This window comes from Siphateles boraxobius, unplaced genomic scaffold (assembly GCF_051911475.1).
Source record: "Siphateles boraxobius isolate OS27281-9 unplaced genomic scaffold, OSU_SipBor_1 56, whole genome shotgun sequence".
NCBI lineage: Eukaryota > Metazoa > Chordata > Actinopteri > Cypriniformes > Leuciscidae > Siphateles > Siphateles boraxobius.
This window is the reverse complement of record NW_027509182.1, coordinates 1,894,854-1,913,602: the sequence shown is the minus strand read 5'-3', so window position 1 is coordinate 1,913,602 and position 18,749 is coordinate 1,894,854. Positions and strand designations below refer to the sequence as shown.

The 18,749-nt window shown below is 44.8% G+C and overlaps 1 protein-coding gene across 1 annotated transcript in view; it reads left to right on the top strand.

Annotated features, from left to right (window-relative positions):
* npr2 (natriuretic peptide receptor 2) overlaps window positions 1–17,730 on the top strand; it is a 98,246-nt gene extending 80,516 nt beyond the window's left edge. The window contains exons 21-22 of the mRNA XM_077206337.1: window positions 14,794–14,885; window positions 15,951–17,730. Coding sequence (XP_077062452.1) covers window positions 14,794–14,885; window positions 15,951–16,013 — 155 coding nt within the window. The 3' untranslated portion in view covers window positions 16,014–17,730. The remainder of the gene's footprint in view (window positions 1–14,793; window positions 14,886–15,950) is intronic.
* Window positions 17,731–18,749: the final 1,019 nt, after the last annotated feature.

The window sequence follows — 18,749 nt, the reverse complement described above, 5'->3', positions numbered from 1 at the left end:
ATAGAGATTCATTGGGTTAATGGAATGCAGCATAATTGTATTATACATATCATTTATACAGGGGTAGGCAAGTTCGGTCCTAGAGAGTGGGAGAGTTTGGCTCCAACACTGAAAAAAAACTCAACTGCCTATAGCTTTAGTAATCCTGAAGACATTGATTAGCTTGTTCAGGTGTGTTTGATTTTGGAACTAACTTCTGCCGTCCAGCGGTCTCTAGGACCGAACTTGCCTACCCCTGATTTATATATATCCAATACCATTCAAAAAATTGCTAAAATATTAATATCGTGATCATTACAATATAAAATAACTTTTTTGTTCTATTTCAATATAGTTTAAAATGCAATTTATTTCTGTGACGCTGAGTTTTCAGCAGTCAGTACTTCTGTCTTCAGTGTTACATGACTTCAGAAATCATTCTAATTTGCTGATTTTGTGCTCAAAACTATTTTTAATAGCAATGTATTTTATTCAATACTGAAAAGTAAAGATAAAAATAGCATCCATATCCATTATTTGTGAGTTGTATATTGTTGTGCTTATTAGAGTGTTGCATTGTTAGCTTAAAAACATGCTAACGGCAAACTATTGGAATCCCCAAAAATAATTAATTTTCTCACGCACTTCACGAGACGTTTGCAGTTTGCATGTGAATGATTGTTATGAATGTTGCTGCCTATATAGAATGTTCAAATCAGTAACTTCTGTGATGGTTAGGATTCTTTAGAAGGTAGCTGCCTTTGTAGACAGTAGACAGCGATGGCAGCTTACTAGGGTTTGGAACAGAGCTGCTCAGTAGTGTTGTATAAAACTTAAATATGCGTTTCACCCATTTACAAGTAACAGCTGTTGTTCATGAGACTTACCACATGTATCGACTCACAGTTCACTTCCTGAGGTGGGCTTCATTTATAATTCATAATTAGTGACATGGACACTCGACGTGTATCCGGTTTGATTTATAACATGTAATATGTTTAATGCTTGTTGGAGCTTAATGCTTCACACACTTAAAGGCCACACCTTCTGGAGCCTGTTACAAATATGATGGTCCTCTTATAGACAGGACAGATTGCCCATTACTTGGGCTCCATTTGTGTTGAGTGTCTGTCGTCATTCTTAAGTGTGATGAATCATTTTTTATCAAGCACGGTGTCATTTGTCACTCACAGCTGTGCACTTACACTTATTGACTGTGACTCTTAAAGGGATAGTTCACTCAGAAATGAAAAGTCTTTGTTTACTCACCCTCATTTCATTTCAAACTCACATGCTTTTCTTTCTAATAGAGAATAGGGATAATTTTCTGTACAATCAAAGCATTCAGTGACCAAAAAAGTATCATTCTGTAAAAGTAATCCATACATTCTTCTGAAATCATAAAACAGTTCCCTTTCGTCCTGGGAACTCCAACGTGTCGTCAGGGGAGTTCCCTGACGAATTGGGAACACACTAGGGAGCCAATTGCCTTCGAGTGAATTAAAAACGAGCCAATGGACATTGGCATGCAAGGTTTGCATTCCGCAGCCCGCCTACCAGCGCGGGTATAAAAGGCAGAAGTAAACATTGCGCAATGCTTTTTGCTTCGGAGCCCACCGTCTCTGTGTGAGCTGCTGTGTACTGAAGAGAGAGATAAACTTACGAGTCCTCTTAAAAGAAGAGAAGATCCTCTTGTGCTGGTGTGACGGCGCGTTAGTGACCATCGCTTCCTACTGCTGGCCGATTTCCTCTCTGAAGAAAGAGTCGTTTTGACGGCTGGTATTTGGTGAGTGCAGCACACGGGCTTGCAGTTTCCCCGTTGTGTCTGCCGCGGTGGTCCCTCTGTGCCTCGGCACACGAAAGAGCTTTTTTTTCTTTTCTTTTTCTAAAAGAGCACCACGGGGTTTTCTCGTCCTTTTCAGGATGTCGTTTCACCTGTGTGTTTCTGGATGCGGTCAACTTCTCCCTCAGGAAGATGGTCATAAACACTGCCTCTCGTGTTTGGGCTTAACCCTCTGAGGTCTAAGGTGTTTTTGGGGTCCTTGAGATGTTTTGACATGCCCTGACATTTGTGCTTTTTTCAGTTGCTTATAAACACATTAATTGCAAAGGTGTAATTACACTCTATTTAGCACAAACAGGGCTACCATAATATGTGAGCAAGATGTATGTACATGTTTGTATTTTTGAGAGAATATTGTTTATGCATGGTTATTGAAAAAACTAAAACTTAAAGTGTCTGAAATAAGGCCACAAAACACATACTAAATATGTGTCCACAAGACTTTTGACTAATTGGTGTTGTTGCCTAGAATTTTTGCTTCAAAATGATCTGAACATCATCCTGCCTAATCATTTACACAAAACAATACATTGATTTAAATTTTATAAGACTCCTTTTGTTTGGAAAGGCAAATATGCATGGAGGCGTGTTCACACCTGAGAAGACAAAGGCCGGATAATGTGCCAGCTGCATATTAATGAGCCTTTCACACAGCTGTGTCACTGGGTACCAAAGAATACGACCTCGGACAAAATAAATTATATATATATAATTATATAATTATATATATATAATATTTCAAGTGTATTCTTTCTTTGTTAAAAGTATACATTTTATCATACATATTAAAAAAAGGTAAGGATGCATTGGTTTGAATATTGGTACAAACACTAAATAACATCTTAGTTGATAATTCAATATACCTACTTTATTTTTGACAAAACATCCCATACTATAGTATATTTAACATATAAGCAGAAATTGGCAAACAAAAGCCTATTTAATACGACAGTAGTCTTTTTTTACAGTCAAAACTTTATAATCTATCCAAAACTAATCACGAAATCTTGTCTAAACATTCATATTTAGTCTGTAACATATCGTGTTTATGATAATATATTTGCATGTTAATTTGCAGTTTGTTGCTTATACAGACATTTTATTTCAACATATCTCAGTCTATTTTTACTCATCTTAGTAGGATAGCAATATAGTTTGGATGTGTTCATGTACATGTTTACTAATGTAGGTGCGAGAGTGAATGAACGGCACAGACACGCGCTGTATAACTGATATAAACGCACGTGTGCGCACCTGTGTCGTTCATTCATCATTTAGCCTACACACATACACGCAATTCATATTTAAACGGCCTTTTTGCGGTTTACAGACACTATTTAATATCGCGATTAGAACAAAGCACTTAAGAATGAATGAATTACTACATCAGCTGGATCCGTTGCTCCTGGCCTGGCTAGCGCTTCCGGGTCCGTCCCGATGGCTCATCCGCAACATTCAGTTCGGCTCCATCCTGGACCTGCGAGTGTTGAATGGGGCCCTGCACAAACTCCCGTTCAAAATGCTCACGCAGAAGCACATTTTCGAATGCATCCGTCCCCAGGATTGGTTTGCAGCGATCCACCTGAAGGACGCGTAGTTTCACGTCTCGATTCTTCCTCGACACAGACCGTTTCTACGGTTTGCTTTCGAGGGTCGGGTGTATCAGTACAAAGTCCTACCCTTCGGGCTGGCCCTGTCACCCCGTGTCTTCACCAAAGTCGCCCATTGTTCCCATGAGAGAACAAGGCGTTCGCATCCTCAACTATCTCGACGACTGGCTCATTTTAGCTCACTCGCGAGATGTGTTGTGCGATCACAGGGACATGGTGCTTCGGCACCTCAGCCGGTTGGGGCTTCAGGTCAACTGGGACAAGAGCAAACTTTGCCCCATGCAGAGGATCTCTTATCTCGGTATGGAGCTGGACTCGGTCGCCCAGACTGCGCGCCTCATGGAGGAACGCGTCCAGTCAGTGCTCACCTGCCTCAGGTCCTTTCGAGGCCGGACATCGGTTCCACTGAAACAATTTCAGAGAGCCGCAGCCGCAGTAACGCTGCTCGGCTTGTTCTATTTGAGACCGCTTCAGCGCTGGCTTCACGATCGAGTCCCGAGGTGGGCGTGGCACAGCGGCACATTCCGGGTCAAAGTGAACCCGCACTGTCGCCAAACCTTCTCCCCGTGGTCGGATCCTGCGTTTCTTCGGGCCAGAGTACCCTTAGTCCAGGTTGCCAGGCATGCTGTGTTTTTCACGGATGCCTCTGCCATGGGTTGGGGGGCCACGTACAACGGGCATGCAGTCTCGGGTCTGTGGACGGGCCCCAGCTGCATTGGCACATCAAAGGCCTAGAGTTGAAAGCAGTACGCCTAGCCTTGCGTCGCCTCAAGGGGTTTCTCAGACACAGGCACGTACTGGTCCGTACGGACAGAACTGCGACCGTTGCGTACATCAACCATCAAGGTGGTCTACGCTCCCGTCGTATGTCGCGACTCGCCTCCCACCTCCTCCTATGGAGTCAGAAGCATCTGAGGTCGCTTCGTGCTGTTCACATTCCAGGGGAGCTCAACCGTTTGGCAGACGAGCTCTCTCGGTTGCCTCCCCTGCCGGGAGAATGGCGACTCTATCCCCAGATGGTCCAGCTGATTTGGAGTGTCTTCGGAGTCGCACAGGTAGACCTGTTTGCCTCTCCAGACACGACCCATTGCCAGTGGTTTTACTCCCTGACCGAAGGAACCCTCGGCACGGACGCCCTGGCTCACAGCTGGTCCCGGGACCTGCGCAAGTATGCATTTCCCCCAGTGAGCCTTCTTGCACAGACTCTGTGCAAGGTCAGCGAGGACGAGGAGCAGGTCCTTCTAGTGGCGCCGTATTGGCCTACCAGGACTTGGTTCACGGAACTCATGCTCCTTGTGACAACCCCTCCTTGGCCGATTCCTCTGAGGGAGGACCTCCTTTCTCAGAGACGGGGAACTCTTTGGCACCCGCGTCCAGACCTCTGAAAACTCCATGTCTGGTCCATGGATGGGACGTGGAGGTTCTAGGTGGTCTACCACAGGCAGTGGTAGACACAATCACTTCCGCTAGAGCCCCCTCTACGAGGCGCCTCTATGCGTTGAAGTGGAACCTGTTCATCGATTGGTGTTCCTCCCGTCAGGAGGACCCCCGAACTTGCCCGATCAGAGTCGTGCTTTCCTTCCTGCAAGATGGGTTGGAGCGAAGGCTGTCCCCCTCCACACTCAAAGTGTATGTTGCCGCAATAGCCGCGCATAACGATGCAGTGGAAGGTAAGTCCTTGGGGAAGCACGACCTGGTCATCAGATTCCTTAAGGGTGCCAGGAGGTTAAATCCACCTCGAGTTTTGCACTCTGTACCCTCTTGGGACCTAGCTCTGGTACTTAGAGCTCTTCAAAGTCCTCCCTTTGAGCTCAGGGAACGAGGGTTACATACGTAACCGAGACATTTTGTGTGGATCTCACCTCAAGGGCCAGAGCCCGGTTGCATGAAACCTCTTAAGTAGTTTGACTTTAGGTATCCTTGAGGGAAAAAGAGCTTTGCAACAAACGTCTTAACCGTCACCCTTACCCAGGGGCGCTTTTCGCGGGGGGCTAGGGCGCTTTTCGCAAAAATCGCTAGGCCCTTTTTAGGGGGGCTTCAGTCCCCATAAACTTCTGTCTAGCCCCCCTAAAAATGTGTGATTAATGTAGGCTACACAAATTCATGTTCGCTTCAGTCTTGTTATAATCAGACTCAGCGCGTTCTTCATCTTTAATCCGCAGAGGCACCGAGCAGAGAGCACGTCAGAAACAGAGGACAGGGTGTGTGTGTGTGTGTGTGTTCATCGGAGCCTCATTGGTCTGTCACTGCTCGTCAGTGTCAGAATATTTGAGATGACCAATCAAATCAAAGTAGGCGGGCTTTATGTTCACAGACGCTGCTGAGCGCAAATTTTAACGGTGCGACTCGATGCGTATGGTCAAGTGCGAGATAAGATGTAAGTAGCTAAACTTAACATTTCATATTTGACATTTTTTTTAGGTCATAAATGTTAAATGAATGACAAAAAATAATCAGGCAAACTATTACAGTTTTGTCTAATTTCGCCATTTCTGAAAATAGGCCTATGTAACGTGACTTATGTAATGTAATAATTAGTTTATTGTCATTGTGAGGGGACAATAAACATTAACAAAGCTGTTTTCATCATGTTAGCCACAAGATTAATAATGAATGTGTACATATTGAGAATATAATACAAATTGTAGCCTTTAGTAAATTAAAAAAGCTAGGAGGGGAAGAGAAAGGGATGAAGAGACTGATAAAAAAAAGAGTGATGGAGATGAGGAGAGAGCAGGTGTTGATAAATAATCTACTGCCCACTGACATGGTTTTAAAGCTATTTCTTATCCTTATTTTGGTCTTAAAAACATCTTGAAATGCAGAGAGTGGGGCTGGTTGGGTCAGGGGTTGGTTGGCACACAGTTCAATTCTAGTAAACTAGAGGGCGCTGCCACAAAAATCTGACATCAAAATGACTGCCCTCTTGACCTGAACACACCCATTTACTAAAATCATCGATCTGTCACTAACTGTTGAGGTGAGGATAACTTTTCTATTTTCCTGTGTTAAAACAACAACAAAAAAACTCCTCCCCACTAAAGACATTTTAGAACTATGATAGATAGAGATAATATAAAATGTAAGGATTTCAGTTGATATAGATAGGATCAGCTATATTTTGATATGAAATTTAAAAGTCTCTGATGAGTGATGCTATGTCGCTAACATAATTTCATTAAAGAGGTGTGTCCTAATGTGGGTGGGGTTGGTTGACACACTGATTTGGGGGTTGGTTGGCACATGTGTCATTATAGCCAATTGGTTGTTTTATACAGTTTATACAGAATTATGTATTAATTTATGCATTTTACATATGTTAAAACATATATATATATATATATATATATATATATAGACTTTATATTATAATAATACTATTATAGGTCCTTCTCAAAAAATTAGCATATTGTGATAAAGTTCATTATTTTCCATAATGTAATAATAAAAATTAAACTTTCATATATTTTAGATTCATTGCACACCAACTGAAATATTTCAGGTCTTTTATTGTTTTAATACTGATGATTTTGGCATACAGCTCATGAAAACCCAAAATTCCTATCTCAAAAAATTTGCATATCATGAAATAGCTAAACGAGCTATTAACCTAATCATCTGAATCAACTAATTAACTCTAAACACCTGCAAAAGATTCCTGAGGCTTTTAAAAACTCCCAGCCTGTTTCATTACTCAAAACCGCAATCATGGGTAAGACTGCCGACCTGACTGCTGTCCAGAAGGCCATCATTGACACCCTCAAGCAAGAGGGTAAGACACAGAAAGAAATTGCGGCGTGGCATGGAGGCAATCAGCCTGTGGCACTGCTGAGGTGTTATGGAGGCCCAGGATGCTTCGATAGCGGCCTTAAGCCCTATAAACCGACTGGATGGATACTTCCTCAAGAAGGACCACGCGCCGTCACAATCCAGGCCCGCGCCTTTTCTTGCTGAGCTACACGAAGAAGTCGCGAGGTCCTGGGGCGCCCCCCTCTCGGCCAGGGTGCGTACCTCTGTCTCGACTGCATTCTCCACTGTGGACGGTGTGCAAGACAAAGGATACCTTTCTCTTCCCCCCGTGGAAGCAGCGGTTCCCATCTCTGCCCGCCCTCTGCTGGACGGCGAGCGCAGACGGCGCTACCATCTAAAGCCTGCCGAGTGGCGTCAGCCATGCACGGTCGCGCATACCTCGCCGCCGAGCAAGCCGCGTCAGCACTACACACGATGGCCATCTTGCAGATCTTCCGGGCCGCCCTTCTCCGAAAAATGGACGAGGAAGGCGATGGGTCGATCAGCATTGCGGATTTGCGGAGCGCTACAGACCTGGCTCTACGCGCTACAAAATCAGCTGCACAGGCCGTTGGGCGGAACATGGCCTCTCTCACCGTGGCTGAGAGACATCTGCGGTTGACGCTGTCTGAAATGACTGAAGCGGAGCGCTCTGTATTCCTCGACGCGCCCATTCGCGTCAGCTGGCCTCTTCGGATCTGCCGTCAAAGATTTCGCGGACAGATTCCAAGAGGTTCAAAAGACATCGCAGGCGATGAAGCACTTCCTTCCGAAGCGCTCTAGTTCCGCAGCAGGTCGCTCTAAACAGCCGTCTGCCCAGAGCTCCCAGCCGCATCCTGCACCAGCCGCATCATGCACCACCCGCCACCGCCGCTTCTCAACGCCGCCAGGCCCGAGAACAGAGACCGCGCTCTTGCTCTGCTGGACGCCGCCCCCCTCAGCGCGGGCCCCGGCCGAGGATCGAAATCAAGCCTCAAAGCCTTCCTAGCCTCTCTAGGAAAGCGATGGTGTTCAAATCCCGCTGCGGCCGGATTTTCACCGAAACGTTTCGCTCGTCCAGCCTCATGCAATGTGACTGTTCCAGCGTATTTAGCAGTCAACAAGCCGGGCCATTTGCCCGCTTGCCTGCACACAAAAGCCGTTTTTACGGCTACCCAGATAAATCCAATAAAGAGTGTATTTTCTGGTGTTCCGGCCACGGCCGATAGTGTTATGAGTGTTGTAAGAATGCCCACGTCTCAGTGCCCATTCCCACACGCAGACACAGCCCGCCACAATACAGGGCTAGCACAAATAAAATCGACTCATGTCGATTTTGCAATAAATGTAGTGTACGTGCCCACGACACAGTGCCCACAAACACTACACGAAGCATGTCCCACGGTTTCTGTAAAAACGAAACCGACACATTTTCAGTCGGCGCGAGCCGACAGTGTTCTCAGTGCAATGACTGTGCCCGCTATCCCGCGCCCACATTCCCTCACAGACATGCCGAACCCCACGGGGCTCGTCCCGCTCGCCTTCTCTCCACAACCTGTCAGAGAGAAGCTGAGCGCGGTCGGGCTGCCCGCTGTGATCAGCGCACCCTCTGCCTCGCACACTGCAAACACAGTGTCTATTTCTCAGCACACCGGAGCTCTCTGGCCGCCGCTATGCCGCGGCCAGAGCCCAGATTTTAATTCTACCTCTAGCTATTCACGCAGATGCGTGGGCAAAGCTTCCCGGGGTATCGAAATGGGTGCTGAATACTATAAAAAGAGGCTATTCGCTGCAGTTCACTCGATGCTCCCGCCATTGCGTGGCGCGAGTCGAAATGACTGTAAAAAACAAAGTATCTCATCTACTTCGAGCCGAGATAGCGAAATACCAATACAAAGTCCTGCCGTTCGCCCTGTCCCTGGCACCCCGTACATTTACAAAGTGCATGGACGCGGCTCTCGCACCCCTAAGACTCCAGGGCATGCGAATTTTGAACTACTTGGACGATTGGCTGATTCTAGCTCGATCACAATCAGAGCTCATAGAACACAGGGCCACATTACTCGAGCATCTCCAGAATCTGGGTCTCACAGTCAATTGGGCGAAGAGCTCGCTGTCTCCCAGCCAGAAAATTTCTTTTCTGGGAACAGTGCGCTGGACTCGCAATCCATGATAGCGAGTCTGTCGCCAGAGCGCGAACTGGACATTCAGCACGTCGTGAAATCCTTCCGCCGCGGCTCGATAGTCCAGCTCAAAAGGTTTCAGAAAATGCTGGGCCTCATGGCCTCAGCAGCTTCAGTGCTCCAGCTGGGTCTGCTTCGCATGCGCCCACTGCAGCTGTGGCTGAAAGCGCGAGTTCCGCCCAGGGCATGGCAATAAGTCAGTGATGACATACATAAATCGCCAGGGCGGCATCAAGTCCCGAAACCTTTAGAGGCTAACGGAACGCCTCCTGGTCTGGGCTCAGCACAACCTGCTTTCACTGAGAGCGGCGCATGTGCCTGGTCACCTGAATCTGGGACCAGACAGACTGTCCAAAAACAATGTCCCAGCAGGGGAATGGTCGCTGCACCCGCAGACGACCATTCGACAGAGCGCAGGTGGACCTGTTCGCGTCCCACGACAGCCTCGCTGTCCCCTTTATGCTTTCCCCCCCGTCTCGCTCCTGCCTCAAGTGCTGGAACGAATCAGGGAAAACGGATGCCCAGTTCTGCTTGTGGCTCCGCTCTGGACAAACCAGACTTGGTTCCCAGTCCTTATGCGGCTGACCAGCACTGCCCCGTGGCCAATACCGTTGAGGAAAGACCTCCTCTCTCAGGCCAAGGGCTCGATTTGTCATCCTCGCGCGCAACTATGATCCCTACATCCATGGGCCATCAACGGGTACCCACTAACCTCCCGGAAGGAGTGTTAAGCACGATCACGCAGGCGAGGGCCCCATCTACTAGACGGCTCTATCCCTCGAAATTGTCTGTGTTCTCTGCCTGGTGTCAGGCTCAGGGCTTTTCACCCGTAGACTGCGGGGTCACGGAAGTACTCTCCTTCCTTCAAGAGCTGCTGGATAAGGGCAGGACCCCATCCACGCTCAAAGTGTACGTGGTGCCATAGCAACGTTTACAAAACCTGTGTCTGGCCAGTCACTCGGGAAAAATGACCTAGTCGTGCGATTCATCAAGGGAGCTCGGAGGCTGAACCCTCCCTGACCTCCTTCAGTCCCGGTGTGGGACCTTTCTACGGTTTTGGAAGCCATGAAAGGTGCCCCGTTCGAGCCAATCCATTTGTCAGACATGAAGCATCTGTCTTTCAAAACGGTGTTTCTTTTGGCTTTCGCTTCCGTGAAATGCATAGGGGACTTACAAGCGCTTTCAGTAAGCTCGTCATGTATGGAGTTTGAGCCTAATGACTCAAAAGTCATACTCAAACCAAGGCACAGGTACGTGCCCAAATCCCTCAACACACCGTTCAGGGCCCAGGTTATTTCCCTGTGCGCACTCTCCGTTCACGATGAGGAGGAGGATGCGAGTCTCCTTTGCCCTGTTAGGGCACTGAGAGCTTATGTGTCCCGCTCGTCTGTCTTCAGACAGACCGAGCAGCTCTTCGTTTTGTTTCACGGACGCCCGTACAGATATCTGTATGGCCGCGGGCTGGGCCTCGCTGTCTACATTTATAAGGTTTTATAACCTAGAGGTTCCCGCCTTACAAGCCAAGCTTCTGTCGGTATAGAATTCAGTGCTATCTGCCCTGCTGTGCCGGCCCAGATGCTGAGTTTTGCTTGTGCATCGCTCACTGAGCGATAAAACAGCTCCATGGGTGTTGAATAACCCGTACTATTACCCAGTTCAGGCTGAACACGTTCACCCTGTCTTTGTGAAACACTGTTAACATAACTAGCTCCTGTAGGATGCTATTTTGTGGGGAATGATGCTTGCAGCCTCTCTTCTCCGACTCTCTGTGAGTCTATGGTGATTATGCACTATATGAGCCCCGGGCTACTGCCCTTGGGACTTTAGTGTCGGATCCCAGTACGCACAGCGTTTTGCATTGTGTTCCCCATAGCGTAAGATATTACGCAGTACGAGAGATACTCTCGTAAGAGAACGTACTCGGTTACTAACGAACCTCGGTTCGCTCTAGAGAGGGAATGAGTACTGCGTATCTTGCCGTGCATACACAGCTCTGGTTCGCTTCGGCGATGAAAACCAGTTGTACCAGCCTAATCGAGCTATATTTATAGGGCGAGACCACGCCCTTTCTGGCGGGACGTGACGAAATGGGCGCGAAATGCCCCCATTGGATATGTTTCACGCAGGGCCACTCTCGATAGGCTGATGCTGTTGCCACAGGGCAGCCAATAGGCGCGCAAGCCGTCTTGCCTATGTCTGCATGCTGCTGCACAGCGTTTAACATTAATTCAAAATTAAGGATAATTTTCGGCTTCAATATCTCGTGGAAAAGAGGTTTTCCCCATAGCGTAAGATATTACGCAGTACTCGTTCCCTCTCTAGAGAGAACCGAGGTTACGTTAGTAACCGAGTACGTTTTCAGTAAATAAACGCGTCTGAGAAAATGATTCATAGGCAAAATCAACCTATCAGTTGACCCTATGTTTACTTTCTTCACTCACAGACAAAAATGAAAAGCCTATATCAGTCAAAGCTCAGCTTTAGGAGGGGAAGAGACAGGGCAAGATAAAAACAAAGAGAAAAAGAGTGTGATGCTGATGAGGAGAGAATAATAATCAGCTGCCCACTGACATGGTTTTAAAGCTGTGATCCAATTTTTTTGGCCTTCAAAACATCTTAAAATATGTAGATCAGAGAAATACAAATTTTCTCGGGGAAACCCAGAACCCCCCTATCTGCCCTACCTCACATTTGGGACCACAGTGATTATAAAACCCTGCCTTTGCATGGTAATGAAACTGGTTAATAGTGAGCATTAGATCCTAAACTAAAGTGTTACCTTTTTTTTAATAATTTTTAAAAAAAATCATACCCTCATTGGGGGCTTAGCCCCCCTAAAATTAAAATCCTAGTGATGCCCCTGCCCTTACCTAAGTGTTTATACAAAGCATTTCGTGATAGTTTCTGGCAAAACACGGCAATGGAGAAGTGGTGTCTACAGTTACGAAATCTCTCACTATAAACAGAACATAACGGACCACTGACTTTTAAAGAAGTTTAACATTTACGTAAGAAAAAGGCACAAGAGGCTGTGTTGTATCGTGAATAAGTCACAGATGAAGGGCGTTGTTACACCTTCTGCCGTGACTTATTCACGATACAGCACTAGCCTTGAGTATCTTATTGCTTTTATAAAATGGTTACCATACAATACAAATATACAAGCCAAAAATATTTATCAATGCAACTTTCATGAAGTAAAATCACTAAAAGCCTTCCTTCCGCTCGAAAAAATAGTCCCACCGTGACCGTGAACAGCAACAGAAGTTAAATTATTTCACGTTTAGATGGCGGCAAAGTCAAGTCACCTTTATTTATATAGCGCTTTTAACAATATAGATTTTTGCAAAGCAGCTTTACAGTGATAATATGAAATTAAAGTAACAGAGATTGTTTTGGCTTTGCAGAAGCTCTAGAATATAGTTATTGTCCAGCTAAAGTTAGTCTTCCGTTGCAAAGATCATTCGTTTTTAACTTAGGGGCTGCTTACACGACACTGTTCTAACAGAAAACACTTAATGCGCTCCGACCTGCTCATTCGCACACCAACAGTGCCTGGTGGCTTGAGAATGCAAACCTTGAAAAAGGTTCCAAGGTGCAAGCCTTAAAAAAAAAAAATAGTAGGTCTGTAAATAGAAGGACTGAAACTTGTGAACAAGAAGAAGCTATACGCAAATGACTAGAGGGCACGGGAAAAACCCCTTAACTATTAAATCGCTGCAGACATCCAAACTGATGAACATGTGTTTAAGTTGCTAGGAGTGGTTGCTAGAGGTGTTGTGTAGTGATACATAGAACCGTTGGGTGAAGGATCCGCATACTTGGGGAGGCCCCGCGGTCAATTTTGTGCCAGTGCTGACACACAGTTGGCCGCGGGGCCTCCACAAGTATGCGTTTCCCCCAGTGAGCCATCTCACACAGACCCTGTGCAAGATCAGGGAGGACGAGGAGCAGGTCGTATTGGTTGCGCCTCATTGGCCCACCCGGACCTGGTTCTCGGAACTTTCTCCTTGCGACAGCACCTCCCTGGCCAATTCCTCTGAGGAAGGACCTCCTTTCTCAGGGAAGGGGCACCCTATGGCACCCTTGTCCTGATCTTTGGAACCTCCATGTGTGGCTCCTGGGTGGGTTTGAGTACCCTACCACCAAACTGGTGGTGGCTACCATCACTTCTGCTAGAGCATCGTCCACTGACATGCCTACGCAGTGAAGTTGAACCTCTTTGTCAACTGGTGCTCTTCTCACCAAAAAGACCCCAGGAAATGCCGATCAGTGTCGTGCTTTCCTTCCTGCAAGACCGTTGGAGCGAAGGCTGTCTCCCTCCACCCTGAAGTGTATGTTGCCGCTATCGCCTACGTAGAGTGAATGCAGTGTTTCAGGACCTCAGACCAGCTCTTTGTGTGTTATGGTGGGAAGCTGAAGGAAAAGGCTTCTCCAAGCATAGGTTGTCTCACGGGATGTGGACGCCATTGCTTGGCATACCAGCAGCAAGGTCGACCATGCCCCCTTGGTGTGACAGCCCACTCCACCGGAGTGTGGCTTCCTCTTGGGCTCTAGCGCATGGCGCCTCGCTAACAGACATCTGTAGAGCTGTAGGCTGGGTGACACCCTACACATACGCCAGATTCTACAATCTCCGAATGGAGCCTGTGTCCTCTCGTGCACTCGATTCAACCAGCCAGTACTAGGACCCACTCTGGTGTCTTCGCTTACCATTCCACTCCACGGACTGGATACGTGCGATATTTGCTCAGGTGAGCTTCCCCGTCAAGCCCTGAGTTCCTCCAGCACTTCTGAAGTCGACACCAGTGTCTATTGCCTGCGTGTTGGCTAGGTGCTTCCGTGTGCATGGTCCCCCCTCTGGGCGACCCCCACATGTATATTTCCACTGTAAGCATCTCTGAGCATGTGTCTTTCCCTTGGCAAGCCACCTTGCCACCCCTGGGGTTGAAATATTCCTCCCTGCGAATAAACCCATTCGTCGTCACGACGGAACGTCTCCGTTCCCTACTCAAGGAACGAGGGTTACATACGTAACCAAGACGTTCTTTAACCATGTTGTCAGCAGATCATGCGCAGAACTTTCCACTTCAATCTGCGCTTTTTTGGAATTGCACTCTCGCACTAATTTGTCCTGTTTAGTAAAACTGCCCTCAAGTCTCATAGTGCTTGGACATATTAAATACTTTCAGTTTTAATGAGTTTGAGTTGTTAAACTACCACTGAAGGAAAGGTTTTTCCAAATAAGTTTTTTTAGCACTGTGTGTGTTGTATGAAAAAGTGCAGATTTTACATTCATTAAAATATTTATAAGTGTGTTCCACAGAAAAAGAAATGAAGTTTTGAAAATTATGAAACAATTTTCATCTTCCGGTTGACTATTCATTTATGATTATTATGTCCTCCACAGCTCTGAGGATACATATGTCCTCAGCCACCAAAGAGGTACTGGATGAGTTTGGCTACTTTGAACTCCAGCTGCGAGGAGATGTGGAAATGAAGGTATGTAGTTCCAATTGTGCTTGCATTCTAAAGTGATTAAAATGTATATATAATGAGCTAAATAAAAAATTTTTACATTGGGTTTTTTGCGCTGAGTGATTTAAGAAATGTGTAGAGATTTTTCTAAAGGATTCCATTGGGAATTTTCTTATTCCAACACAACAGAAAAATACACTAGATATTTTAGAGTGTGTAGATTTTGATTTTCAATAGGATAAAATGCCCCTGCAGGACATCAAATGGAATTTAAAGACACTATTTCAGGATTTTATAACTCAAACAGAGTTCTGATAAAGATTAAATAATATCTAATGACAGTCACTTTAAAGGGGTCATACGATGCTTTTTAATGTTTTCCTTTTCCGTTAGTGTGTAATGGATCTATTTGTGCATGTATATGATCTTCAAAGTTGCAAAGTGATTTATTCTAACAGAGAACATCTTGCATCATATAAAAGGTGACCAATATTCGATATCTGCATTTACACGCCAAACAAACCAAGTTAGACGTACGTACCCAGAAAAGCTTAGGCCGAAAAGGAAGTGATTTGCAATGGATGCAGATAAAAATGATAATTCAAACCTTTGCTTTCCACACCATCTTTAAAGGCCAACTGAATGTTGGGTTGAGCCTTCGTCCTCCATTGCACCATTGAAAAGAGTCATGTGATTAAGTTGACATCATTCGCCACCTTTGCTTTTTCATTGACGGATGACTCGCATTAAGAGTGGAATATCTGATCTGTTCGCTTACATGGCAGACTCAAATGCACGTATCTAATTCATATCAGATTTATTTCCACATATGAATGAGGCCTGAAACTAATCTAATAATATCAGAATCCACGTGCTTTTTTCCTGCTTATACGTTTGTGGGTCATATCCGATCTGTGACATGGGAGTGAACAAATCTGAATTAGGTGACATGAACCATGTAAACGCGGCCTATGCCTCTTTCTTTTCATTAAGAAAGAGCATATTGCTGACATATTGTTGATTAGTTCCTCCAGTGGCCTGAGTGCTCATTGATGCATGCTATTGATCGGTGTTCTTGCTCTCTTTCAGGGTAAAGGCAAAATGAGAACGTATTGGCTTCTGGGAGAGAAGACAGAAGTCTATGTTATCTGAGATCACTGTTGATGACAGGAAGTCACCAGGATCAGAGCCACTGCTTTTTATATTTGTTCTGTGTCTCGCTCTTGCATAGAACAACACATTATAATACCTTTTGAGGGAGGTCAATTCAGGTATATTTCATACCTGCTTAAAAACTGCAAAAATTGCATAGTTGTGTTTTTTTTTAACAATGAAAACTTGTGCTGAGAGAGTACGTCTTTCCAGGTGAAATTCTTATTTTTTGTGTTCTATATTCAGATTTTTGGAAATTGGTGATGTATATTTGACATTTTTCAAAGGGGTGGTAATACACATTTTTTCGAAGGCTTGATTGTGTTTGTGGGGTGCACTGTAACGTGTTCATGCTTCGATTTAAAAAAAAATGCATTATTTTTCATATATTTTACCTTTATTCTACACTGCGCTGTCCCTCCTTGTAAAAACGGTCTGATGGTTTCCGGGTTCCATAAAGCCAGTCCCTCAAAAATACGCAATGGACTCAGATTGGTTAGCTGGCCCAGTGTGTTGTGATTCGCTAACCATCTAGTGCACGTTTTTCGAAAATGTCACGCCCCTTACCTTTACCGGTAGTTTGTGCTTTGGTGTATTGTAAACAATGGCGTCAATAAAACTACCAATTTGAGCCAGAATCGGACCCAAATATCTGTCGCCAGAACTATTAACCCAAAACAAACACTAAACACTGGCTTTACTAACGTTACAGTAGCCAAATCAAACACAGAACCATGTTTAGCATGCCTCTAGATAAACAAGCATGTAGATAAACAATACATAAAAGCTCTAATCAAATAACAATTTACACTAATTCCAAGTTCGCTGTTGAGATCTAAAAATAGTTTGTAACGTTAGGTGTTTGTCGGATAGCGTTAAGTATGAATGAATATTTAACAAACTGGTTTGCAGAGCCAAACAGCGTTGTCATTTGTTTACTTCCTTGCTACAACATACAATTTACAGTACAAACTATTACAGGAAAACATCGACGAAAAAAAAAAATCATACTTACAGGTTGTGGCACGTAAACAACAGCTTCTTTTCTTAAAGTTGGAACTGCTCCATTTTTCAGGACAAGCGAATCCTGCATTGAACTTGCGATGATTGTGGAAGCTTTCCTCTGTAAAATGTGCAGCACAGAGAGCGAAATTTGGGTAATAATTATGAGGGGCCGAGTTAAAAATTAATTTTAACCATTGATCCCTAACTCCCCCGTCCCTAGGAAGGCTGAACAAAGTGGACCTGCAATTTCTAACAGCGTTTCGACGGCATTGCGGCAACAACACTCCAGCCTACCTTACCACAACAACTCTTCTCCAAAGCAATAAAAAATGGCCTCACCCCCCTTATTTAGTATTCTCGGAGGAGGGGTTTATGTAAATATTGGGGTTAGTTATGTCAGCAACCCTGGAGGAATGTCGTGTAGTCCCTACCGGCCGTTTGCTGTAGTTCTTAGAAATTGATTTCTTTAAAAGCAAATATCTCCCTTTGCTTTGAACTTTGTGTGTTGTAACTTTGCAGATGTTGTTAATGCTCAAACAGCAACATTACACACTAACTAAAGTTAGAAAAGTGAAATCGTGTTTTACCACCCCTTTAAAGCGTTAAGCGCATTGAATAGTGGTTGTCAGAGTGATGTTTTATCAATGTAATATTTGTATATATGTATATCCAAGACGTATGATATTTTGTTCAATAAACTGAATTAAAACCAGGTTATTATGTTGTCATTATTAGAAAAGGTTCTTGTAAATACAGTCTTCACAGTTCTAAAGAATCATGAATATTAATGAATCCTTCCTGAAGGGTACTTTTCGACTCAACATGCCTTCCAAAAGGGATTTGCAGCTTGTCACAAGAGAGAAAGAGAAAATTGCACACTTGAATATCTCGATCTTCCTCGGAGCTGCATCAACCGCAACTCTCAAGCTAAATGCTCTAAATATTTTTTTCCCTCATCATTGTATTCATCTCATTCAGGTCATCTGATAAATTATCCAAAGTATGAATATGATATGATATGATATGATATGATATATATATATATATATATATATATATATATATATGTATATGTGTGTGTGTGTGTATGTATATATTTACATTTAATCATTCAGCAGATGATTTAGCAGACGTTTTTATCCAAAGCGACAAATGAGGAGCAATAAAAACAATTAAACTAACACTTGGGCAACAACATGCAAGTGCTGTGACCATTCCCAGTTTAGTCTAATGTAGTACATTTAATTTTTTTAATAGCTATAGAATAGAAAAAAAGTGTTAGTATTAATGGATCAAGTGTTGCCGTTTCTTGAAAATGGCTACGGACTCAGCAGCTTGGTTTGAGTAAGGCAGGTCATTCCACCAGCAGGGAACAGTCCAGGTGAAGGGCTGTAAAATTGATTTTGTGCCTCTTTGAGATGGCACCACGAGACGCTGTTCACTTGCAGAATGCGGATGGCACATAAGTATGGAGTTTAGTAAAAGGGAGAAGAGCCAGTGTTTGTTCTATTGGCAAGCATCAGTGCCTTGAATTTGAGCGGCAATTGGCAACCAGTGCAATTTTGTGAGGAGAGGAGTGACGTGCTCTCTTCTGCTTTTTAGCTGCAGCATTCTGTATCAGTTGCAGAGGTTTGACAGTGCAAGCTGGAAGGCCTGCCAAGAGAGCATTACAATGGTCAAGTCTGGTTAGAGCAAGCGCTTGGGCAAGGAGTTGTGTAGCATTCTCCGATA